Here is a 27,951-nt window from a genome sequence, read left to right on the forward strand (position 1 = left end):
AAAATAAATACTAAAATTAAAAATACAAATAATAACTAATAATAGTTTCTATAGTTTGCCAACAGTTAAACATATTCATACTTATCAATCAAACTGTCACAAAAAAAAGTGCTAAATTTGAGCAAAATATATGTGACAAAATTGTTATGACACTTATTTAACTTCAAATGTATTGGCTATATTGTTTCAAAAATGACTGGAAATTCTTTTAAAATGTGCATTTTGATTACAAAATAAGATGTATTTATTAGAGAGTTTAATGGATGTTTTCAATGCATGAACTATAAATAAAAGGCAAAAAGAATGCTACTTTTCAAAACTAGAACTGGAAGAATGAGTAGCGTGCACTCCCAAATGACTGGACTAAAATAGAGCAAATCATGAACGCATAAAACTCTTACTCTGAATGTTCTCCTCCTCCTCTTCTCTCTTTCCAGAATGCACAATCATTCCTCCATTAAAGCACTGCAGGAAACAGGGCGGCTCTTTCCCCTGCTGCACCTGCATCTGAAGAGGAATCACAGAAACAGTGAGTGAGTGAAAAAGAGCAGGAGAAATCATTTTAATTCAGCATATGCTCTTACCTGTGCTCCTCTCTCTTCATCCAGCTCAACGGTCATGAGTGCAGACGTGCCTTTCTCACTGACACTCGAGTTTCTGCCCTGCCAAAAGAAATAGCAGCACTTTTCTCTACCGGGACCTGCACTGCGCTGATCCGGCTTCTGCCTGCTGCCCACTGAATACACACACACACACACAACTCAGGTAATTTTTTATATGCTTGTCTTAGAATAGACACAACATATGCTCTTTTTATTAATGTGTGTGATTGAACACTTAACACATGCATACTAGAAGAATTCACGCTTTTGACACAAAAAATTATGAACAATAAAAATGCATTAGCGCTAATCATTTTAATCAAAGTAGCATATGCTGTGTACATTTAAATGCACTTGTCAAAGGAGACATCTATTGATTCGCACAAATAACTATAGCCTTATTTGCTGTAATATAAGCAAGTGTTATTTTTTAAACCATTTTTAATAGCGAAAAATAATGAACAACAGCACAATCAATGGTGAAGGCTATTCTTTTAGCCCTGCTCTGAAATACTGACTCTTTTTAAATATGTCCGCAGTGCTGTTTAATGTACAGAAGATGTTTTAAACGTAATAGTTTTAAAAACTAATTTCTCATAACTAATTTCTCATGTCTTTGCAATGATGAGAGTAAATAATATTTCATTAGTCCTTTTTCAAGATTATACCTAGATTTAAAGGGGAAATGAAGCACTCAGTCAAGTTTATCTTATTTTGTCTATTGGATTCCACTTTAATGAAAATATATTAAACAAACTCAATTAATGTAACCATTTAGCAGAAAACGGCATGTTTTGCTATAGATTTTAGATCTAGTGCGCCACCATCTTGGAATTTCTCTGTGTCTGATGTCACAGGGTTGGTTCTGTTCTCTCAGTTGAACAGATACAGTGGAAGTAAAGGAGTCTGTAAAGCCTAATTCAACCCAATGCGTGAAGTTGCAGACGTGGAGCTGTCTTTTGGTAATTAAAAGGGAAAAAAAGATAAATTGAATAAATATATATATACACTTTTATATAAAAAAACATATATGCAAAAAAAAAAAAAGCTTTTTATATATTTATTATCTGTTTATTTTTGTCCTGTCTCTGTAATTCTGTTGCACTGTAGAAGTTGTCACGAAAACAAATTCTGAGTATGTGCAAACATACCTGGCAATAAAGCGCTTTCTGATTCTGATTATATTAAACACACATCTGATGCTTGTATTTGCAGCCAATCATGTGCAAAATATCACATTATCTATTGTATCACAATATATCGGGATATATATGTATATATACCCATGTATCGTTATAATCAAGTGGATTGTATTGTTTGCCTTACAGAAAAAGTCACTGAAATGTTAGATTCCCCTGCCTAGCTGCTATAGGTTGATCAAAACTTATGAATGATTAATCTACTTCACAAGAAGTAGTAATAACTCCCTTTTCTAAATGAATGGACGATTACAGAGTCCGCTCGGAAGAGCGGTGGTTCAGGTTATGTTTATTTGGTCAAATTAACAATAAATTAATCCAGAATATTAATGATTAATAATAATTTGTTATTGTTGATAATTAATATTCATAATCTGAGAGTCCGCTCTGTCGAGCGGGTGGAATCATATAAAATTATATATTTGTTTAACCAAATTGACAGAAGGTTAATCCGGAATATTAATAATAAACCATTATTAATGATTATTTATATTTATAAACTGAGCTAATTTTGTTACATATGTATCATATCGTGAGGCCCTTGCCAATAAACAGCCCTACTTTTAAGGGTCTGTTTCATATGGATTTATTAATCATTCTTACTTTTCAATAAATGCGACTCATTATCGTTTATAAAAGAATCAAACCCCTTGCTGCATGACAGCTGATGCCTTTAGCAAACCTCCTAATACGTGCAGCACGAGGACTTTCAAAAGTGTCAAAAGTGGTGGATCTGTTCCGTACAATATTTGACTGTGCGTCACTGCATCCCAAACAACATAAAATAATACTTAACGATATAACTAAAGCAATCTTCTTTCTCCTGAGCGAGAGGGCTTCTCTTCTTTTTAAACTGAACAGTTGCATCATCGATGACGTAAGCATAATCTGGCTCGGAAGGTAAAATATGCCTGTGAGTGCAGGCTGAGGGCGAGAGGGGACTATTGCACACAGGTACAGTTCAAGACAACCGTGCCCAGCGTGAGTACACCCTAAAATTAGGCATTTAGAATGAGATCATATGTTATAGCTACTAATATACAATTAATATCTTAATAATAGGTAGGTAACAAGCCAGTGGTAAATAGCATGAATTGTAACCTAAAGTGAACATCTTCAATAAAATAAAATAAAATAAAATAAAATAAAATAAAATAAAATAAAATAAAATAAAATAAAATAAAATAAAATAAAATAAAATAAAATAAAATAAAATAAAATAAAATTAAATAAAATTAAATTAAATTAAATTAAATTAAAATAATTAAATAAAGCATTTTTTAAATAAAGCAACCTTTACAGTACATCACTCCCATAATGAACGCAAAGCAACATGAGGGTGAAAGAGCTATAGAAAAATGCTAATTAATTCAAGTTTCTAAATAAATAGCTCATGTGTCCCGGATCAGATACTGACCTGCTGCGCTCACCATGTACTTCCACTTGAGCACATACGCGTCTCCCTCATGAAACTGACCGATGCTCTGCTTGGGCAGACGACTGTAGTCAAACTCCAGGATGTGCCAGACGTCCACGCTGACCGTGCTGATCTCCAGCGAGCGCAGGCAGTCGTCTGAGCCGTTCTCTACTGGCCCGTGCCCTCGACCCACATCCTGGCCATCTAGAATAGTGCTGATGGGCGACTGCAGAACGGGCAGCATCAGAGAGGCGCTGTACGCCCGGCACTCAGAGCCACAGTCTGCAGGCGGACACTCCTGACAACAGAGAGACACGCAGCTGAAGTCAGATTTATTAGCCCTCCTCTATATTATTCTCCCCAATTTCTGTTTAACGGAGGGAACATTTTTTTCAACACATTTATAAACATAATAGTTTTATTAACTCATTTCTAATAACTGATTTATTTTATCTTTGCCATGATGACAGTACATAATATTTGACTAGATATTTTTGAAGATACTAGTATTCAGCTGAAAGTGACATTTAAAGGCTTAACTAGGTTAATTTATTTCAATTGTCTGCATAGTTCTGTAGACAATTGAAATAAAATATTGCTTGAGAGGGCTAATAATATTCACCTTAAAATGTTTTATTTATTTATTCATTTATTTTTTTGCTAAAAAACACTTTTGTTCTAGATTAAATAAAGCACTTGCTCCAGAAGAAAAAATATTATAGGAAATACTGTGAAAATTTACTTGCTCTGTTTAATATAATTTGGGAAATATTTAAAAACAAATAAAATCAATTAAACAAACAAAAACAAACCACAGGAGGGCTAATAATATTGACTTTAACTGTATAAAGTGGAAGAAAAAATCAATCATTTGATCCAGAATTCTACACTGTATTTGTACCAAAGTACTGCATATCTGTAGTGTATAGATAATACAATTGGTTTAAAACTTGGCACAAAGAATCAAATTTAAAATCCTTCTTTTTGTGTATAAAGCGCTACATGGTCTAGGCCCTCATTATTTATAATGACTGATTGTTAATTACACTCCTCCAAGACACTTGCGTCTAGGCACAAAGGCTTCGTCGCTGCCTGTTTTTAAGTCTAAATTAAAGACGCATTTATTTTCTAGATCTTTTGAAGCATAAGTTCCCCCCCTATTTTGCTCTTTTATTGATATACTCTCTCCGTTCTCTCTTATTACGTGCCTATTGCTGTTACTGTTTTTATGCTCATATCGTGTTTATTTTCTCCCTGTAAAGCACTTTATGCAGCCTTGTGGCAGTATCTGCCTTATGGGACAGGCTTACTGGAAGTAGTACGTTTTGCCAGCTGCTTCCTGAATACTATGAATTTGGACATACTTGGATCACATTCTGTTTTTTTTTTTGTGTATTAAATAGAGGGCATTTTCAGACAGGTAAGTTTTTACTGCAATACATTGTTATATATTTAAAAATGTTCAGTATTTTGCTACATTTACTAATATTCCAAACTTTCTGGTAAGAGAATATAGTATAATAGTTCATAAATTAAGTGTTATGAAAACATACTCGTTTACTTGCTTGCAATTTACATTTTATTTGAATAAAAGGAAAGGTTTTAGCAAATTTAAGTAACGTTAATATTATATCTACAAACAAAATACTGAATTCAGAGAACATGCAAAAACCAATACCATACCAAAATTTGGGGTCAGCGCAATTTTAAAAAAGTTAACATTGCTTTAATTTAATTAAAAAAATATATATCCATAAATAAATAAATAATATAAAATTGTTTAAATACAGTTTTTGCCTACAATTTAGTGAAAGAAAAAAGGCATTTGCAGAAACATGGATGTTTTTACTATAACAAATACATTGGTGTATATTTTAATATGTTTAGCATTTTTGCTTAGTTTGTATATTTTTTATTTTTACTGCATGTTTACTACTAATACAAACTTTTTGGGAGGGATACACAGGCTTTAAATAATTCATGAATTACATTTTATGAGAAGAAACTTGTTTACTTTTTTTTTTAATAAAAAGGCATTAAGAAATTTAACAAAAAATGAATAGCACATCTTCAAACATAAAATTAAACTCAGAGCATACAATACTATACAAAGCCAAAAGTTTGGGGTCAGTGCATTTTAAAATACAATTAAATTAAATAAAAAAAAGTTACAAATTCAATACCAAAACAAATACATGTACATAAATAAATGAAAGCAAAATAAACAAACATTTAAATAAATAGATAACAAGGTTACAAAATATCTAGCAAAATTTTAGTTTGATAAAATCCACAAATGTCTTGAGTGGCACAACTGTTTTCATCATTTAAAATAATAATAATAATAATAATAATAATAATAATAATAATAATAGTTTTCTTGAGCAGCAAATCAGCATATTTAAATGACTTCTGAAACATCATGTGAAAACTAAAAATAAAAATTTAAAAGCAGTTTTATCAATATAGATTTTTTTTTTTACAGAGAAACATTTTACACACACACAGAAACCCACCACTTTCTGCTGGAAAGGGTGTTCGATGACATTTTTAGGTGACAGTCTAGAAGGATCTCTCCAGTCCAGGAACTTCTCTTTAAACAGACTCGTTTCATTATGCTCAGTCAGTCTGCCAAATATGGCCCAATCTGGACGACCTTGACCTTTCCTAAAAAACAGCCCCACTAAAGCTTTAAACTCACTTTAAAGATACATAGGAGAAAAACAACTTTAGCTTTAATATTGTAATTAATGTAAATCTTACAAAATATGTTTATTTACCGTGGTATGAGTGTGTTGTGTCCTCCCGGGTCCAGAGGGTTGATGTCACAGTTGGTGTAATCAAAGGTGCCGTTCCACAGATGCTTGGCCAGCTGAAACGCCACCTTCCTCTGTGCCAGCGTGACCTCTTTACCATGCCAGACATACACTTCACTCCCGAAATCAAACACTATAACCTATTTAGGAAAATATAACCAAGAAAAGACAAATATCAACATGATTCATATTTATTCTGTTCAAAAGCTAATCAAATGTTTGGGGTCAGTACATTTTGAAAAAAAGGAAAGGAAAGGGAAAAAAAGGGAAAAAAAGAAAAGAAAAACAAAAAAAGGAAAGAAGAAAAAGATGACACAAAGAAACAAAAAAGACAAAATAAGGGAATAAAAGAATAGAACAAAAAAAGACCAAAACGAAACAAAAAAGAAAGAAAAGAAAAAGATACAAAAGGACAAAACAAAACAGACCAAAACTAAAAAGAAAAAGATAGCAAACAAACAAAAAAACAAACAAACAAACAAAAAAACGAGAAATAAAGGACAAAAAAAACAGACCAAAAGAAAACCAAAAAGGAAGGAAAAGAAAAGAAAAAAAGAAATACAAAAAAAAAAAAAAAAACAAAGCAATAAAGGAAATACAAGGAAAAAATAAAGCAAAAAACTAGGGAAAAAACTAAACAAACAAAACAGAAAAGAAAGAAAAAGAAAAGAAAAATATAACAACAGAAAAAAAGCAAAGAAATGAAAAAAAAGGATAAAAAGGGTAAAAAGAAAGAAGAAATATATATAAAAAAAAGACCAAAACAAAACAACAACAAAAACACAAATAACTAAACAAGAGTAAGGGGAAAAAAAGAGGAAAAAGAAAAGAAAAAAAAACTAAATACAATCTGAATGGGTTAAAGTACACTGTTAATAAATATTAATAAAAAATATGCAAAATAAAGCAGTGTAAAAATAGGTGTGATTAATTTTAAATTCACCCATTATATATTCTAAACATCAATAAGCAACAGAGCTACAAAATTCCAGACATATTATTTGACTTAAAAATTTAACCAAGGTATTACATATTTGAGTATTTCAATTCATTCAAAATATTTTGTGTCAAATGTCAATCAAAATATACGCAAAATATGTGGAAGAAAATAATTGTTGAAAATAAAGAAGTGTTAACACTGTTGTTCAGCTTTGCATATTTCATTACAATAAACATATTGGAAGACAAGTATAACTGCCTTTGATAATGTGCTAAATTCACCTATTTATACAATATAAATTATGAAATACAGTAACATAATATTAGCATAAAATTAGAAGAATAGTAAACTATTTCACATTTAACCAGTGTCTAAACAAACAAACAAAAAACTGCTGAAAATATAAATAAAATAAATATTCTGGTTGACATTATTATTATTAATAATTATTATTATTGTTAATATTAATAAATATAATTAATAATTTCATATTTAAATGGTCAATTTAATGTATTTTTTATTATTAAACATTTTTATTAATAGTAATATTATTTTATAATTATAAAAAATACATTAAAATTGACAATTAGAGTAAGAAATTATTTAAGTGAAATCGTAGTTATCCCCTAGTGATAAAAAAATACAAAGAATATTCTATTCCAACTATTTCAATGCAACATTTATGATGAATGCTTTAAAATGCCATCTTGTTTTCTGACCTCTTTAGAGCCCAGAAGTGTACTACGGGGAACTTTCCCCCAGAAGTCATCATCAGGAAGCAGTCTATCGTCCACCAGACGGAAGATGCAGTTGGTCTCCACAATGGCACTCTCAAACAACTCATCCTCATCTGGAGACCCGGCCGCTGAAAATCATCATAACCATACAAATCAAAAAATCTATTTCAATTCAAATAACAGCACATAACTGCTACAGTAGTCAACATTTGACGTGGGTCATCAACTTTTATCAAAGTTGTCCTAAATCTATTGAACATCCCCCATTGTTGTCCTAGGACAACTTTGAAAAACATTTTTGATTCATTTTGAATGTTGACTACTGTATTATGGTTTAAAGAGAAGTACGTTGGTAGCTGGCGGGTCCTCCGATGATCTTCCAGAACTCTGTGGCTGCGGGACTTTGTGCGTTTACTCCTTCTTCAATGGTCTCCACAAACGCAGCTCGACAACCCAGATCATGGTTCAGCTGGATAAAAGTGGCCAGTTCTGAAGCCTGCATGTTGAATTACAAATACATCAATCATCAATATGATTACTGCGTATGATACTGGCCCAATATCTCAACATCAAATAAGCCCTTGTGTGTTGTTAGGAATATTTTACGTATATTCTAACGACTTAAAAAGCGCACAACACTTTTTTTTCTTGTCAACAAAAAAAGTGTGGTGCGCCTTGCGTTTTTAAAACAATCAAAAAAAAATGCATTGAGTGTGTCTCTTATTCATTCAAATGAATCATTGATGGCTGACTGGATGAATCTGTTGGCTGTTAAATCTGATTGGCTACTAACAGCGGATGAGGAAAAAAAGTAAGCAACAAAACCAAGCAAATCAAGAGCATTACAAAGAAGCCAGCAGTCATTTTGTTGCATTTCTTAAATATTTACAAATGATATCAGATCGATGGCCACAGTGGGTCACCATTAATGGACAAACCAATGGACCAACAGACCACACTGTAAGGCATCGAAAATGTTACTTTGGTCATTAGCCCCTTTCACACATACAGACCTTTCCGGAAAATTACTGGCAATTTTCCGGAAAGGGTTTATGTGTGAATGAGGTGGATTTTATACTTTTTAAAGTGTGAAGTTAATCTATATATTCAAATTATATGTGTATAATCTGCTTGTAGACTTGCATACCATTAAAACAATTAAAGTGTTATGTAGAGTTAGAAAGGGGAAATGGCCTGAGGAAACAACTAAGGGTCATAAAAAAGGGATGAAAAGAGAGTGGTAAAAAAGCCTGAGGTGTCTCAGGAAACAGATGTCAGAGGTGGAATTTGGGGTCAGGGGTTAAACTAGTTGGGATCTTGTGTAATATATGGAGAACAAAGTAAAACAACTGATGTAAAAGGGTATTTAAATAAGGCCAGAACAGGAGTGAGGCAGAATTTTTCAGACAGAGATGCTACTGGGGGTCTCCTGAAAGTTCTCCTTTGTTGTCGACAATAAAGTATATTCTTCTGATATTCATAACCTCCAGACTGAGTTTGATTTAGTAAGAGAAAAACGAAAAAAAAACACTACAATAACAGGTCCTTTTCGAAAATACCGGTAAATTCGTTCTGGCTATTTTCCGGAAAGAGAAGTTGTAACATTACCAGTAATTTGCCGGAATGCTGCGCTGTGTGAATGCAGAAGGAAGATTACCGGAAAGATTGCGTGCACATCTAGAACGTGCTGACGTGAAATGCCTGCTTCAGCCAATCAGAACAGTCAGAAGCATTCACGTCCGCGCGGTTTATGCGAATAAAAGCCTTTGAATATTTTCCCAGACGCATTAAGCTGCTAGAAGTTAGTCAGATAACGTTTATATGTTCATCTTAATGCCAACTGTGTAAATAATCATCGATAAGACACTTATGATAAGCCGCTGTTTGTTTACCTTCAAGCTTTGCGTGTGCCTGTGAAACAGCCGTGAACACCAGCACACACACATATTATGAACATCTCGACATGCGAAAGTGATCCTCCATATGTTTTCATCGAAGTTGTTCACGATACTGATCATCCACAGAGTTTGTGATGTAGTCAAATGTTTACAAATACAAGCGCAGCCGTTTAAAGCTCATTTGTGGTGAATGATGTCAGAATTTACCGGTATTTTGGAATGGATGTGTGAATGCTCTTTTTTGGGAAAATTCCGTAACGTCCTCGCCTGTGTGAACAGCGCTTTTTTGAATTTATCGGTAAAGTCGTTCCGGAAATATTCCAGATATTTACCGGTATCACTGTGTGAAAGGGGCTATTGTAAAATCATGCACAATACCTTGGCTTTTTCAATGACATTTGCAAACTCCCCAATCCAAACGAAACAATGCTCAGGCGTAACCAGAAGAAAACAGTCCCCGCTGTTCAGAGAGGACACTCGCGGCTCCACTAGTCTGGTCTGGACATGCCGTCGACCTGTATTAAAAAAAAGAGCCACTGCTGCAGTAAAATAATGACTTTTTGAATCCCATTGTGTAACTCTTGTTCATATCAGACTGTGTTTTAATCATTTTTATTTTTATATCTCCACTGAAAGGGAAAGTGTCCGTTAAACAAATAAGAAAACATTTATTTTTTTACCAAATGTATTTCGCGGTGGGTGGAAATTTTCAGCTTAATTTGAAACAAAATATCTCTACATGAATGGTTTTAGCACATTGAGATAGGTTAGCAGACAGTGTAAAAGACCGACCTTTGACCTGCATGAGCATGAGTTTTTTGTATGGTGCTGCGCTGTTATTGGTCATCTGCTCTGAGATGCTGACGCTGCGCAGACTCACACTGCTGTAACTCTCTTTACTGGCCAGACCCGCCAGAGCTGCATCTGACAAACTGGAGCTCTTGCTCACTGGAAAACACACAGAAAATGAAAATGAATTGCATAAGTGGCTTCTGCTTTACATTTTTTTTGTTATATTTTGACTTATGATATATTTTTATGTGTGCTGCATGCTGGCTGCAAGCTATTTGTAATTCACCTTATGAAAATATTTTATATTATGTAAACATATTAATATATGTAAAGCCTTTATTTTTTTGTATTTTTGTATTTGTATTTTTGTAATATATGTAAAGCCTTCTTTCGATTTTTTGACTAGCTAAATACAAGTTACAATCTGTCTTTCTTTTGTTCCTCTCATGCTGAAACAGCCACTTTCACATTTTATAGATCAAATATAAAATAAATTTTAAAATACAGTATTTATGTATAATTAAACCGGTGTTACTTTAGTTTCCCTGAGTAACTAATGTAGTTTTTGATTATAGTTTAAATCAGTTATTTTCATACTTTAGTTTTTATTTTATGTGTATAAACACTTTTTATTTAATCTTTTCCGCTTGGTAACTAGCTGAATTATTATAAGTAAATAATAATAATAATAATTATTATTATTATTATTATTATTATTGTTGTATAAGTCTTTCGTTTTCTTGTCGGCTTAGTCCCTTTATTAATCCGGGGTCGCCACAGCGGAATGAACCACCAACTTATCCAGCAAGTTTTTACACAGCAGATGCCCTTCCAGCCGCAACCCATCTCTGGGAAACTTGTATAAGTCATAATAATAATAATAAATAAATAAAAAATAAATAAATAATAATAATAATAATAATAATAATAATAATAATAATAATAATAGTTGTTGTTGTTACCATTATTATTATTAATTATATTATTATTATAACTATTATTTATTTTTATTATAATTATTATTATGTTTATTATTTTTATTATTATTATTATTGTCAACATTTAAAGTAACAAAATTATTGTATTTTTATTTCAGTTTCCATTAAACATTTGCATTTCATTATAGTTCAGCTCCATTTCAATTGCCAAAAATGTACAATTTGATAATTTTAATCAACAACAACAACAACAACAACAACAACAACAACAACAACAACACTGAACTGAAGCACATTTGCATCCAGTGCTCGTTGACCCACTTTTCTCCTGTTTAATTCTCTTGCTCTCCAGCTGGCCGACGTTCAGCCTCTGCTCTGTATACTCCTGGCGAATGTCATCTCTCGCAGCCAGAATCTTTAAGGGGTTCCTGGAGGCCTGGACATTTCGAGAAGGACGAACGGCTCGCTTGTGCTGCACCATCGCTGAGGTCAACCTGAAATAAAATGAGACATCAAGACAAAGTATAAGAAACAGCCAGAAGATTACAAGATCTTGGCTGGTTTAGGATCTATTTCTTAAAAAAAAAAAAAAAACATAATAAGGAGGGAAATATTGAAGAATATCCTTTTTCTAATTAACTGTTGATAAAAAAATATAGGGTCACAAGAGACTAGAATGTATGCAATAGTTTAAGTACACTGTTTTTTTTCTCTGTAGAAGCTTTAAATTAAAGTTTAGAGCTTAATACTTTAACACTAGAACCGCCATAAGTTGCTGTATACCTATTAAAAAATAAAAAATAAATAAAAATAAAAATAAATAATCGCCAGTGCAGGTAAATTTTACCCGGCACAAATTTTGTTTACAAATTGCTAAAAAACAAATATACTCTTTCACTGTTTTTCGCCACTGTTAACAAAAAGAGCCTAGACTCATGAAATTATTATTTCAGAATGACAAGATTATTTTAGGAGTATATTATGAGTAGGTTAAAATATGTAAATTTGAGCCATCATACTCTGATGCGTGATTTATTTCTCCAGACTCTCCATCATTCATTGCAGTTTGTGTTTTTAATAGCTCTACAAATTGCCTTCTTTTAGTCATTGTGACTTTATTCATTTATTATAACCACTAATTCAGTGAGTGAAATTGAAAGTAAAAGTCATTGGTGAATAATTTCAAACATAAGCAGTGCATAAATAAAAAATTTCAATGAAAAAAAGTCAATGATTGGGAGGCTTGAATGCTTTATTGAAGGTCTGTTATGTGCATTTGAATAACAGTGATGGGTAAAATTCACCCTATGGCGGTTTAAGTATTAAAAGTCACTCACAATGGCTCAAACCATCTACATTATAATATAGATTATAAAACAGCTATTATTAAACATAACGCTAACACTCCTGTTTAAGAACCAATTCCTACTATTAGAAACTGTCGTATTACCAGCCTATTATTGTGACATTGGCTGTTTATTAGTATTTAAAGTATGATCTTATTCTACATCCCTAATCCAAGTCAATACCTAAAGCCAACTACTACCCTACTAACTATTAATAAGCAGTAAAGTACTACTTTACAGAGCTAAAATTCTTACTCAAAGACTGGTTAACAACAAGCATTGTACATTAAAATAAAGTGTGACCAACTTAACGGTCTCAAAGAAACAGCTTAAAGGAAGTCATACAATGTGTCTGACTTGGTAGCTACTTGTCAATTACTAGTCCTTATTTAAAGGTTCATTTGGATTATTCCAATAATACCGATCAGAAACAATCTTTCAACAATAGATATCGGATTTTTTTAGGTAACACTACAATCAGGTTGAATTAGTTAAATGTTAGTTAATGGATTTACTAAGATGGACAAACAATAAACAAAACATTTATTACAGTATTTATTCATGTTAGTTACTGAAAACAGTCATTCATTGTTAGTTCATTAGTTCATTATCATTTTATGTACGTAAATAAATTAACATTAACCAATGAAACCTTACTGCAAAGTGTGACAGAATTATATAATGTTGACTACAAACATAATTCCATTTTTTATGCAGAAACATCAACAAAAATATGTGCTAGTTGGATAGAATGATAGATATAACGATGGATGGATGGATGGATGGATGGATGGATGGATGGATGGATGGATGGATGGATGGATGGATGGATGGATGGATGGATGGATGGATGGATGGATGGATGGATGGATGGATGGATGGATGGATGGATGGATGGATGGATGGATGGATGGATGGATGGATGGATGGATGGATGGATGGATGGATGGATGGATGGATGGATGGATGGATGGATGGATGGATGGATGGATGGATGGATAGATAGATAGATAGATAGATAGATAGATAGATAGATAGATAGATAGATAGATAGATAGATAGATAGATAGATAGATCGATCTTACATTGTTGTTTGTTTCCCAAAGATGGCGTCGAAGTCCTCGTCCAGATGCATCCTGCTGCTCATGGTGCGGGGAATATCAGTCATGTGGCGGTAAAACTTGGAAAATATCTCATCGTCCAATCGCATCACTTCCTTTACAGCTTTTTCAGTGACCGTCAAAGTCGTCTCCTGCAAGCCTGACACTGAGAGGAAGAAAAAAATGAGAAAATAAATTAAGATGGTATAATTAAAAGTAAACCATCAAGACGGTCACATAATTCTTAAAGACACCAAATGATCATTACTCTCACCTATAAAACGGACTCATCCTCCTATAAAAAAAGGTCAAAGGAATTAATATACATACATTAATTGAATACATAAACGGACTTACCTTTGCTGTTCAAACGTCCTAAAAAGGTCTCCAGCTTTTCCAGCTTTTTATCAGACTCCATTTCTGCCCTGGCCTCGATTTCTGCAGCACATCAGGTTTTGCCCCAGTTATCATGGTGCAACAACATTGCGTCTTTCTAAAGAGGAGTGTCGTTTTTGAAGCAGTGTGTGTGCTTGTTTAATGTACCTTCCTGTGGTTTAGAGATGCCTGGCAAACTGCTCTTTAGTTTAGCAGAGACCGGGGAAAGAATTGGGCTGATCACTGCAGAGGACGCAGCCAGACCTGACAGAAAGATTAAAATAAATAAATAAATAATAAAAAGATATAGTGTTATATTATAGGAGTTGAGATTTTTTTCATTATACAAGCAGTATGTACTATTAAGTCTCTTTTTTCTGATAAAACAGCATGTAAAATAATAGTTTAGATTTTGATATATAACAAATATGCAAAGTAATAATAATGTTTTGCTTTTTTTTTTTAAAAATGGTTTGTAATTTTTATCATTCATTCATTTTTCTTCAGCTTAGTCCCTCATTTATCAGGGGTCGCCACAGCGGAATGAACTGCCAACTTATCCAGTACATGTTTCCTTTTTTAGGCAGAACAAGCAAACTTTACACAGAAATGCCAACTGGCCCAGCCAGGACTTGAACCAGCGACCTTCTTGCTGTGAGGCGACGGTGCTAACCACTGAGACACGGTAGCAACTTTATTAATATACTTGAATTTACTGCCATCCTTGATTTTGTCCTTTTTTTGCTTTTTTTTGTTTTTATGTTTATTAAAACCAATAAACAAATAAATATAAAGAAAAAAATAAATAAAAATGGTTTGTATTATAGTGTAGATTTATTAATAATAACTGCAAGCATCACAGATTTAGATTGTTTTTAACTAATAGGAACATTGTGTATTATAATTGTGATTATTTAAAATAATATGAGAAACATTATAGCTTATGATTAAATACAAGATTGTGCATAGTTTGATAGGTTTTATTATAAAAATAGTATGTAATATAATAGTTTCTTTTTTTATTTAATACATATGCACAGTTTTACATTTTTTTTATAAAAACAGCTTGTATAATAGTGTTGATTTATTATTTAATAACAGCGAGTATTACAGATTTGATTATCTTTATTAAGAACATCATTATAATTACATTATAGCTTTTTATAGCTTTTTTATAGATATTTTTTAGAATGGTAAATAATATAAGAGTTTAGATTTTGTTATATGATAAATACACACTGTAATAATAACGTTTTACATTATTTAATATAAATGGCTTTATTATAGTGTAGATTTTTTAATAATAAAAGTATTACTTATAAGTATTAACTAATAAGAACATTATGTTTTATAATCATGATTATAATAAGAAGAACAGCATTATTATAGCTTTTTATTAAACAAAAAAGTGTGCATAGTTTTACTGATAAGAATAGCATGTAATATAATTGTTTAGATTTTAATATAAAATACATATGCAAAGTAATCATAATGTTTTTAACTACAAATGGTTTGTATTATAGTGTAGATTTTGTAATAATAACAACAGTAAGCATTAAACATTAGATTATATTTAAATAACAAGAACGTTATGTATTATAAGTGTAATTATTTATCATAATATATTAGTATTATAATAATATAATAGCTTTAGTATTAAATACAAGAGCATGCATAGCCCTTTTAAAAATAATAATAGTATGCATTATTATTTAAAAAAATTATAATTATTATTATTATTTAAAAATATATTTAAAACAGTATATATAGCATTATCGTTTTGATGCTTTTACTTATTAATTTACTAAATTCATTGATATTTTTGGAAAAGATGAAAATATGAGTTTTTAAAGGATGTTTTAAATGCAATGCATCTCTACATGGAATAACTGGAATTAGTCAATAACAACATAAAAATAAATTAAAAAATAATTATTAATATTAATTTTAAGTCAGTGGGCGACGCAGTGGCGCAGTAGGTAGTACTGTCGCCTCACAGCAAAAAGGTCACTGGGTCGAAGCTCGGCTCAGCTGGCGTTTCTGTGTGGAGTTTGCAAGTTCTCCCTGAGTTTGCGTTGGTTTCCTCCGGGTGCTCCAGTTTCCCCCACAGTCCAAAGATGTGGTACAGGTGAACTGGGTAGGCTAAATTGTCCATACTGTATGAGTGTGTGTGAATGTGTGTGTGGATGTTTCCCAGAGATGGGCTGCGTAAAATCTTGCTGGATAAGTTGGCGGTTCATTCAGCTGTGGCGACCCCGTATTAATAAAGGGACTAAGCGGACAAGAAAATGAATGAATAAATGAATGAATGAATGAATAAAGTAAAAGCAGCCACCATGTAATACATGATTTTGTGTAACTTGTCAAACAAATGCAATATTTAAATTAACTTTGTCAGTTTAAATTGCTCTTTTGTTAATTGCTTTAGCTATACAAATATCAAGTTTCCTTTTTCTGTGCTCAATAACCAAGTATTTAATAATTGTATCTAATAATAAAGCATTTGTTTGCATGATCTCACCTTTTTTCACCATCCTGGCAGCCACAGTGTACTGTGCGGAGTCATTGGCCACGCCCTTTCCTGTGCACTGCCACGCCTCCTCTCGGGTGGAGATCATCTGCTTTCTCTCTTCAATGGACATCTGACCCTCACCCTCTTCTAGTTTCTGATCATGCAAACACAGATTTTACAGTTATAGATCACACTCATTCATTTAGAAAACAGAAAACACCAAATGAAGAGACTATGTCATCCGCAATGCATATGGTTTAATCAAAATCAAAATCTTTCACAATAAATTTAAAGATGACTTCACTGTGCATGTTAAAAGCTTTCCACTAAAAATGCAATAATCGTCACTCAAACTGCACTGAAATATGTGCCCAGGGCTACATTTTTGAGAATCGACAAATGTGTATTGTACCATGGAGTGTTGTCTTGCAGTTTTAGTTTCCACAAATCCACTAGAGGGCGCCATGTACATTTTTGACAATCTCAAATACGTTACAGGGGCAACTTTTCGCATTTGTGCCGAAATTCACTGGATGGCACTGCATAAATTTCTGTAAATATTAACATCCTTCTTGCATGCATCCGTGAGAGAAGCCGGTTGGCTTGTCGTTGTGCATTTTATATCAGCAAGATATCAACTGACCCACACACCCCATTCCTTAAACCCAACCAATAATGTTTTCAAAAACAACTAGAAGAGAAAAGGCAATGGGTTTTGTTTTTCCTTGTTTCTGAAACCGTCCTTCGCTGAACTCAAACATTGGTCCACCTTCCTAGTCTGGTGGATTTTGTGGTGAGCTACTGCACAAACTCAAGCCGGAAAAGTCATCCATATAGTGGCAGGCAGTCAACAGTCCCACCTCGTAGCTTTTGTTTTAATCAAAATGCGGACATATGTACCCACAAGCACATATTTCTTACTTCTCAAAAATATACTCCAGGGCACATTTTTCCAATGAGCCTGTGTTGCAATTTGCATTTAAATTATATTTATTCCACCAACCCTTTCAATGCATACACTTTCCCTGAGTAAAGCATTTTCAACAATCATTCAGAGGAACTTAAAAAAGTAAATGACACAAACTAATAAAAGAGGTAGAATTATTTATTAACTAAATGAAACCAGACATTTGAACACTGCTGTATTGCGGTAGAAATGCGTCAAGTCCATACCTATTCATATTAAAGCACATTACATAATTTTAGTCGGTGTTACTGATTTCTACATTGAATGTTACTGTTACTGATTTTTTAGGTACATTTCCAGAAAATGTACACAAGGGCTTTATAAAATAAATTAACTTACAAATTTAAAAGGTTACGAAAAACCAAAACACATTTTTTGAGATGTTGACAGTCATATACGTGTGTCATGCTGCTATAAATAACATTAGGACACATATATTTCGCAAAAAAGTGAAAATTGGTCGTTTTTGCATTATTTCGAGTAAATTCGTTCTTCCAGTTTGAAACAATTTTTTGAAGCTATGTCACGTTGATTAGATTATAGCGTGAATCCCAGCATGTTGACTGGATATCTGTACCGGCGGGTTTGAGTATGAAGAATTAATTCATGAGAAAGACTTTATTGTGTATGAGGTGCAACTTCATTAATATGCATGATAGCTTTGAAGACTGTTTTTACCTGTTACAGTGTTCAGACGGCAGAGAGACGCCACTACAATCGAAGTTAGTTTCAATCGAACCAAGACCACCTCATTCAAGCAATCTCGGACCGACTGATTTGGAACGGATCCGAGCGCAATTGCTGGATTTACATATGCAAAACAAACCGCGCTAAATAGGCAAACGAGACAGGTTCCGAAACAAAAGTCTAGGTGTGAAAGCACCCTAAGTTTACAGTATGTCACTGCAATATTATGGGCTGAAAGATCCGCTGTAAATGCTACTCTCAGAGTATAAACATCTAAACACCTTAATCAAACCTCCTAGCATCCAATATCTGGTTTGTCACAGGCGGCATGAATGAAATGCTCTTGAATGAAAGTGAAAGTGCCAAACTGCAGTTAAAGTCGACAAATTAATAATTTGGCAAATACTTTGATTACTAATGTCCATGTAAACATAGTCACTGTCTTTCTCCTGTGCATCTGTGAATGTTTTGCCTCTGTAAAAATATGTGCATGCTCAAACCCAAAACCCCCGTTTTGATCTTATTTGATTATTTTATTATAATTTAATTTTTAACCTTAACAATATGTTGTCACATTTCTCCGTTTTTTTTTTTTTTTTTTTTTTGTGGACAGACCTTATAATTATGAATATGGTGACATCAATGAATAAAAACACTTTCAAAAAAGCAGCTATTTGCTAGACGAAACTAATTTATTTAAAACCGATCAACATTCAAGACAAACACACACATCTATAAGTGTCCATAAGCAGAAAATGACTTTGAATAATCAGTAAAGCACATATTTCATATAGAACAGAAATGTGTTAGGAATGAAATGGCTCCAAAATGCACACAAGCTCTCTCTTACCTGACCTTGATGCTCGACATATTGGCATTTTGGGGTGGATGGAAGAGGAGGAGGAGAATAGGTGGAAGAAAAGACAGGCTCCTATAGACAGAGGAAAAGGAGGAAACAAAGCAAACAGAAAACAAAAGAGTGAATATGAAAGAGCGAGAAACAATGATTAAAGGGTGAAGTTAGGGAACAGAAAGATTAGAAATGAAGAATGAACGAGGAAAAGATGGTTTTGCTCTTAGACTTCATATGGCAACTAACCCACATGAAAAATACTATAGCAATTTATAGTAAATAATAATAATCATCATTTTTATTTCTATAACACTTTTCCTACATACATGCAACTCAAAGGGCTTTAAAAACATGAACATATATTGAGAAGCAGCATCAATATCCGGTAAATACAAATACAAAAGTTCTAAATAAAATACTACAGTATAGTATTTTTAAACAATACTATAGTAAAGTACTTGAATTAATATGCCGTGGTAATTACATACTTTCTATAATAACAAAACAACTAAAGTAATAAACAAATTACCCAATAATATAGCTTTCTACAACTATATGCTATATTATAGTAAAATGCCACAGTTTACTGTAGTAAAAGCTGAAGCGTAGTATATATTATCAGTTTACTACAGTAATATATACAGTACAATACACTTTAGTATGGATCAAAACACTATACTATAAATGACTATAGTATTTTTTCCATTTGATAACATGCACACACCAACATTGGTAGAAACATAAAAAATAATAACCTGAAAGGTAAATATTAACTATATACTTTATACACTAAATATGATTAGTGTTTTTTAATGATAAAATACTGATTTTGTATTTAAACTTCCAAAATGTCATATTTAATTCAATGTTTTATTAACACACCACTATTTACTGTAGTAAATAAATTATAGTAGTATTAAAGTATGGTATTAAAGTAGAGTACAGTATATCACAGTTACATTTATTAACAAAGAGATGGGAATATGTAAATAAATACAGAATAATACACTTTACTATAGTATATTTTAAAACCACTTTATTATTTGTTATAAATTACTAGTACTTGTTTAAATATTTGGTAACAAACACCAACACAAACTAAAATTAAAACATAATGAAATGTAACCAGGGCTTGACATTAACCTTTTTGATCACCAGCCACTGTGGCTAGTAGATTCCCAATGTTACTAGCCACTTAGCATTTTCACTAGCCACTCTTTTGTTGTTTGGAAAATATATTTTATATGAATAAATGTGACTTTGACATGCTAAAATGACTTAATTTAGATGTTGTGTTTTATGTCCACATGACTCCTCATTCATTACACTTCTTGTGTCTGTTGTGTATGAGCTTGCTAACTGTGCATGAGCAAATGGGTTGTGTTGCATTACAATTAGTTTTTATTTCACATGACTTTTTTAGGGCTCAAAATTAAGGATTTATCAAATTTATCTCTGACCACGCCAAAAAGAAATAATTATTTCTTAGCCCACACATTTTAAATGTGTCAAAACCAGCTAAATATAACTGCATACATGTATTTTTTATTCAGCAAAGATTTTCTTTTTTTTTTTTAAATTGACATTTGAAAAGATCTATTGTCATGTATCTAAAATATGCTCAGAAATCTGTCCTGGCTAAAGGTCCCAAATCAGCAGTTACTACACATAAATGGTGAGTTAATCTCATATTAAAGCAATGTTAGTGTAAAGGACGATAATTAAACTATATTAACAAAAATAACTGTGAGCAAAAGAAAGCAGGTAAAAACATACCGTGTGTGATAATGAAAGGCTGTTCACGTACACACGGTTAATATTAGGCCTGTTACTAATCTGTTTAAAGAATAATTAAAACGAAAGCAGTGACTGCTGCTGCTTACAAAAGGATATAAATATATTTTTCAATCTTGAGCTCTTGAAAGCAGCAAGACTGTGGGTGCACGATCATCGCTTTTTGTCTAGTCCATTTCAAAGGGAACAGATCGCACCCGTTGCGTTTCCTTTAGGCGCGGTAGCTATGCGCAAGTAAACTGGAACGTGAACGCTTTTTAATAGTCGCGCGCATCACATCGCCTGTGCTCTCGAGTAATGCTTTCTTTTGCTTGCGCGAACCCAGTTATTTTTGTCAGTCGTGCGGCTTCTCGATTCTAAGATCAAATTTGCATGCATATTAGGTCATCCCTATTGTCGAACCCTGTTTTAAAAAACACTACAATTTAAAAATTATTTCCAACCAGCCAAAGTGGCTAGTGGGAGCGGCTATCTAACCCAGCAGAGCTGAAATCTACCCGCATTTGGGCAATGTCAAGCCCTGAATGTAACTATAAATATTAACTATACACTCTATACACTTAATATGATTAGTGTGTATTAATAATAAAATACTGATTTAGTATTTCTACTTCCGGAATTTCAGATTAGATTTAATGTTTTATTGAATGTTTCTCTTTAAAAAAAATGTTTGTAGTTGTAAAATATACAACAGCAGCAATTGAGTTTTAGACCACAAGAGCGAAGAGAATATTAAGGGAGATATGCATGTGTGTAAACTTGGATGTAAACCTATTCACTGACAACCAAGATGATTTAAAGTTCGCAGGTGAGTCTGTGTTATTAGTTTAAGCAGTTGTTATTACAACTGGGATTATTACACAGCTCTCTGGAACACTTGATTAGTCAGTTAAGACAACCCGGGTATGTTATTCCCAGACAACAACCGGTTTTGTTTTTTAATGTTTGACACCATCTTGTGACTGAAAAATACTGTACGTATGTTAGTTTATGCTTCATTCAGCTATTTTTGTGATTATTTATTAAAGAATTAATAAACAATTTTTTTTTATTTTTATGTTTTGTGGCAAGTAGCCATGTAATAAGCAGGATAAAGAACATCCAGGTGGTTGTTTTGCAGAATAAAGACAACAGCCTGGATGTATTTTATCTCTAAATTAAGGTTACGTGTTCTCTCATTAGTTAAAGAAAAAACTGATCAAGTCCATCTATAACGACAAGATGTTTCCTTCATAACATTAGATTTTGACTTTGAATACGAGTTACAGTTACATGCAGATTCTACTATTCATTAATCTATTATAACATTTTTCCAAACAATTCAGCAGCCGTTTTTAAAAGAAGCAAACTAAAATGCTCTACAATAAGGTAACTTACTGTAATGCTAGACAAAAAAAAACATTGTTTATTCATGTTAGGTTACAGTGGTTTAACTAATTTTAACAGGTACAGCTTCTCATTTTAAAAATAAATACACTGCAAAAAAAATGCTGGCTTCCACATAAAACATTCATGTTGTCCCAACACAAATTGATTAAATTAACTTAATTGTCCTTACAAATTTAAGTAGATTGAACATAAAACAAATAAACTGTCCCAAAAAAACCCTTGAGAATGGTGTTGATTCAGCTCGTTTTAAATGAGTAGTTTGAACAACCAACAGAAATCATTTTTTGAGTGTAGTAGATCTTGAAATGAAAGATTTTTAAAGGTTATGATAACATTACTGATTGTTAGTTTATCTAACGTGTGCAAAATACCCAAATAAGCAAAAAGTGAGCAGCAAAGCAGGATTAGTGCTTCAAGAAACAGCCAATCAAAATGCAGCTCGCACTAGCAGGTCAGCCAATCAGCTTACAGCTAAAGCCAAACTGGACCATCTCTGATGCTAGTGCTTACCCAGAGCTGCTCAGATGACTTGAACTCACGAGTAAACGTCTCATCCTACACACAGAAGATGCAGCATGAGTGGGTCTAAAATACCAAGACCTAAAAACACTTTTAACCTTTGTACTTGCTGAATCGAGAGTTTCACAATAGCTCAGAAACACAGTAGCTGCTATTTTAAACACTGGAAATTACACAGGGTCTGAAAAGACGAACGCCATGCAATTTACTACAGCGCGCTTGTGAAATGAGTCATCAGATTGAATAAAGTGCAGGCTTTAAAACATTAGGCAGTCAATTCACAGCTCTGCCTGTGAGAGTAAAGGAATGTGTTACTATTCGCAAATCAAAAAAAAAAACATCTTATTCACAGATTTGATGAAGTGTAGCTCACCTAAAAATGGACCCTTTTCACAAAGTAAGAAGTGTTTAATCGTCACCATAATCTTAAATCCTTAAAAGGTTTTAATATTTTAATTTAAAACAAACATATGTAGATTTATATGCATTTATGTATTTAGTATATCAAGTTAACAATAAAAATAAATAAATAAATACTGCTTTTGCCAGGTGTTTGTAATGCAGCACTATGAGGGCAGGACAGTAAATTTAACATAGTTCTCTCTTCTGGCTGCCGTTATTAGACACTAATATTTTCCTTTTTCTGAAAGTCTTGATGACACCATCGTGGAGTTTTTTCTTTTATTATTTCAGCAAAAAGGATTTTAAAAAAATATATTTGTTGCACTCTCCCATTCACTGCGCTCTAAGTTTACCCAACTATGACGACTTCAGCTACTGAGAAACCCAGAAATGTGAATAGGGCCTATGAAATTTACTACTATTTTCTCTCATATTAAAAGTCCATATGGATTCAATTGAGCTTTTACATATTCTAAATGTGCTTCCATTTGGTCAAAACCATCATTCTCATGTCTCCATTTAAATTTAAGTTTAAATGCATCATATTCAACACATTTATGGCCAACTATTGGTGTAAATGACATAAAAGAATGAATCCATTCTGCTTTGTATTACTACGCTTAGTACAGTATTGCTTTTATGCATTTAAATGGATTCATGCTACCTATGAGCTTTATTAAATATATCCAAAATAAAAATACTGATTAATTTGATTTGTAACTCATCCTGATCATGTCTTAGTAATATAATGCAATTTTTGCTTAAACATTTTGTAAAATGCAACACGCAGAAATTTAATAATTAGAAAAACTAAGTAAAATCTCTAAAGGTCTAAATAACATCTGACTGGAACCAAAGATGCAGATAAGAACACATAAAAAATACATAAAAACATAACGCATGGAATTATAAACTATACGCTAATATTCCAGATGAAAACTTTAGGAGACGTACTTTAAAAATACTGATTTTTTCCTGAAATCTAAATACAGTAACCGTTATTGAATTTTTTTATTTTATTATTAATATTAATAGTAAATTATCAGATTTTGAATATATCAAACTAAAAGTGACAAAAAATGGCTCTTTGGTTAAAAAAGGTTATTGACCCCTGCACTATTTATTACTTAACACATACAGTAAATACAGTAAATTACTTTTATTATGTAAATTACTATTATTATGTTTACACATGTAATATTTCTCCTGAGGCGATTTAAAGCAAAATGCACAATGGCACTCAATCAAACATATCTACTATGATAAGAAACATGGTTACTTACTGAGTTATTAACGCACAGCAATACTAAATGACGAAAGGACGGACTTTGAAGGAATAAACAATGTGACTGTGAGGAGAGCTCCATTATAGTGCACTGGACAAGTCTGAACAAGTTCCGCCCATGCATGTGTGAGGCAGGCAGTTCTGTACAATAATGTAATTTATCTGCTCAAAGATATCGGCCTAATTTAGACATCAGATCGATAACGATAATCTAAAACATAGCATTTATCTATGGATAACAATATGGCTGCCGATATATTGTGCATCCCTAATACATCTGTTTGCCCCAGTCTTGACTGTTGCTTGCACGACCATTCTTAATAAACTTTGTTTGTATCCTCACTCCCTGTTGTCAGCATCTACTTCACTTTACAATGAAGACAATACCAGGGTTGACAATGATCCAAAACACAGCCAAGGAAACTCGCAAATCCATTCAGAGAAAGAAAATCAAGCTGTAGAATGGCTCAGCCAATCACCTAACTTGAATCCAATAGAAAATACTAATTAAAGATCAGATTTGATAGACGAGACCCACAGAACCATCAATATTTTTACACCCTGTTCAAGTCCATAAAAAAATACAACTGAGCAATTCATGTGACTTCATTCTTCATATGAGAGGCGTCTTTAAGCTGCCGTTTCAGTTGTTCAGTGTTTTCTACTTCTGTAGTTTTATTGTTATTACACATAATTTTTTTTAGATGTTTGTATTGTTTGGGATTTTAACAAAATCTGGTTTAATTTCATGTCTACAGCTCATTTAGAATATATTTCCCAGAAGAAAAAAAAAAGACATGACATGTTGAATGGGAGGATGATCCTCCCCGGGAGGACTTAGGAGCTCGGAGTAGCCTCCCACACTGTATATTATGTCAAAACAAACTTTTATTTTGGATGTGATTAATCGTGATAATTTCCCAGCACTACTAAAAAAATTATGCTTTTGCAGATTTGATGTTTCTTACCTTCTTCTGCTCCTCCCATATCGGGCCGCTCTTCTCGCTTGCAGATGCTACTTCCTGTATAACTTCCTGTTTCTTATTGATTCTGTTTTTCCAATCTTCCTCTCCGCTTTTCTTCAACATGGCTAACCTGAGAAACAAAACACATTAGCTACTTCCTTCCATCTTGAAGACATTCACACTGAGAAAAGCCATGCGCTATTACTGTATTTCAAATGTAAAATAAAACTGAGACACTTTATTCCAGGGATCCTGTTTGTTGTAGAAATCACGGATATTATGATGTCGCGGCTCAGTCTCTCTGTCTACACCCATTTGCTTTTGGCCTGCAGGGAATGCTGGGAGTTGGAAAATAGTGCAGTCCGCATTATCAGACTCGCGGAGAGCAGAGATGACCCAGATTCATTTATAAGACAAGACAGAAGGGGAAGAGCTCCAGTCATCCAGACATCAGCACACTCTAATGAATCTTTATTACGCAGATAAATGCCTGTTAGTGTGCTTTTAACATGGCGATCATCTGCTGGCTTTTTTTTTTATGAATTATTTTGGTATTATGGCATGGTAATATATTAAATGCATTTGAACTAAATAAATTGATTGTACAAATACATTTCAAGAGTTCACACTTAGCTCATGATTTATCACATAGCTTGTTTGGCGTGCTGTCTCGTGAGAGACCCCTGAGCTCAAGGGATCCTCAGGCCCAGGGCTCCTCCCCCTTTCATGGGGCGAGGGGAAATTAAGCTGCAGAGGCCGAGGTGAACTTCCTGAGAGTAGGACATTAGAAAAAAAAACATTTAGACTTATTTTATCTATAATTTAGAGCAGTGGTTTTCAACCCTGTTCCTGGAGATCGACCGTCCTGCAAAGTTCAGCTCCAACTCTGATCAAACACACCTGAACCAATTAATTAGGGCCTGAACAGCACTTGATGATTACAGGCAGGTGTGTTTGATATGGGTTGCAACTGAAATCTGCAGGAAGGTCGATAATCAGGAACAGGGTTGGTCACGCCTGATTTAGAGCATATTTGGACGTTGAGAGGAAACCGGGGAACCTGGGGGAATCCCACGCGGACATGGGGGGAACATGGAAACTCCGCAAAGACATTCCAGATGACCCAGCAAGGACCCGACGAAATTGGTAATCTTGCTGTGAGGCAAAAGAGCTAGTCACTGGGTCACCATGCCGCCCATTCTAGATAAAGGTGGAAGAAGGGGAGGAGTGGGGTTTCTTCCAGGCGAAGATAGTTGTAGGAAAAAAATGAGCATATATACTGTATAGTGACTTAGGATCCTTTGATTGGAAAATCATGATGAGCTAATGTGGGCTGGCTGGGTCAATCATGAGCACTTCTCTCGAAATTAGTTTAAAATTAAACTTCACTTATTAAATTAATATTTTAGTCACTGAACATCTTTAGAAACAGGTACGTTTGGCTTCAGTATTAAATAAACTATATTGTACTGACCTTATTCTAAAATGCGGTTGTGCGCCTGTTTTCGCAATTGTTTTAGAACTTCCGATTCAGTCGCCTATGGGAGAAATTACTAGGAATAATAAACGGCAGAAAACGGTCAAACTACTTGCTCTACAAACAAATGTTTGCATTACTATACAGACCAAGTAGAATAATATGATAAGAAAATATCAGTTTGCAACATCAAACAGTGAAACAAGCCGTTTTCACTGTCTAAAAATGAATGGAAGTGAATGACCCCGGCGGAAAGTCTCGAGCCAAAAGGAATAAAAAGACTGCGCCCGCTGGTCGGTAAAGAATAAGGTGAATTAAAAATAATTATTTAAAATATAGATATGAGAGGGATGTACTCATATATGCTGAGCACTGTATCTTCAAGCATCACAGTTGACCTGAAACTTCAATCAATACACTTTCAACACACCTTTCTTTGATAGACATTGATGTCATGGCCTCTGGATCTTCCTGCACCTCTGGTTTTGGCTCTTTGGAGACGGCGGCTCCCGACGGGCCGTATTTCCCCACGATCTCCTCTTGAGGCTGAGGCGGGATGAAGCACTGGGGTTTGGGCTGGGTTTGAGGAGGTATTTTGGGCGGAGGAGAAATGTATGCATGTGATTGAGGCGGAAGGAAAGGCTGTGGTTTCGGCTGAGTCTGCGGTGGGACTCTGGTTTGCTGTTGAAGATCGTGATACGCTGGATGGACGTCCGGGTGGAGCGTTTGTGATGGTGTCGGTGGGCTGTAAGGTTGCGTTTGAGGCCGGGTGTAGATTTGAGGGTGCTGCGCTGGTTTGGGTTGAGGTTGTGGAGGAGTGTAAGACTGGAGGTGAGAGAGTGAGTGTGTGGTTTGTGATGAACTTCTGGAGGAGGCTGCAGTGCTGCTCAAAGCCCTCACTGGGACACTGGGATCTGGGACATCTGGAGAAACACAGAGAG

General features: G+C 33.6%; 1 protein-coding gene across 51 annotated transcripts in view; it reads right to left on the reverse strand.

The window, feature by feature from the left end:
• svilb (supervillin b) overlaps window positions 1-27,951 on the reverse strand; it is a 125,124-nt gene that overhangs the window by 14,329 nt on the left and 82,844 nt on the right. For 18 of the 51 annotated variants that reach the window (NM_001443370.1, NM_001443369.1, NM_001443368.1 and 15 more), the window contains 18 exon segments: window positions 402-507; window positions 585-736; window positions 3,219-3,516; window positions 5,735-5,885; window positions 5,999-6,174; window positions 7,694-7,839; window positions 8,060-8,207; window positions 9,988-10,124; window positions 10,402-10,557; window positions 11,661-11,833; window positions 13,771-13,951; window positions 14,143-14,223; window positions 14,329-14,424; window positions 16,682-16,826; window positions 19,177-19,257; window positions 22,873-22,917; window positions 25,537-25,663; window positions 27,441-27,933. In NM_001443370.1, the coding sequence (NP_001430299.1) occupies window positions 402-507; window positions 585-736; window positions 3,219-3,516; window positions 5,735-5,885; window positions 5,999-6,174; window positions 7,694-7,839; window positions 8,060-8,207; window positions 9,988-10,124; window positions 10,402-10,557; window positions 11,661-11,833; window positions 13,771-13,951; window positions 14,143-14,223; window positions 14,329-14,424; window positions 16,682-16,826; window positions 19,177-19,257; window positions 22,873-22,917; window positions 25,537-25,663; window positions 27,441-27,933 (2,892 nt within the window). 51 annotated transcript variants of the gene reach the window in all.

The sequence above is a fragment of the Danio rerio genome, chromosome 2 (genome assembly GCF_052040795.2).
Source record: "Danio rerio strain M-AB ecotype USA chromosome 2, GRCz13ab, whole genome shotgun sequence".
NCBI classification, from domain to species: Eukaryota; Metazoa; Chordata; class Actinopteri; order Cypriniformes; family Danionidae; genus Danio; species Danio rerio.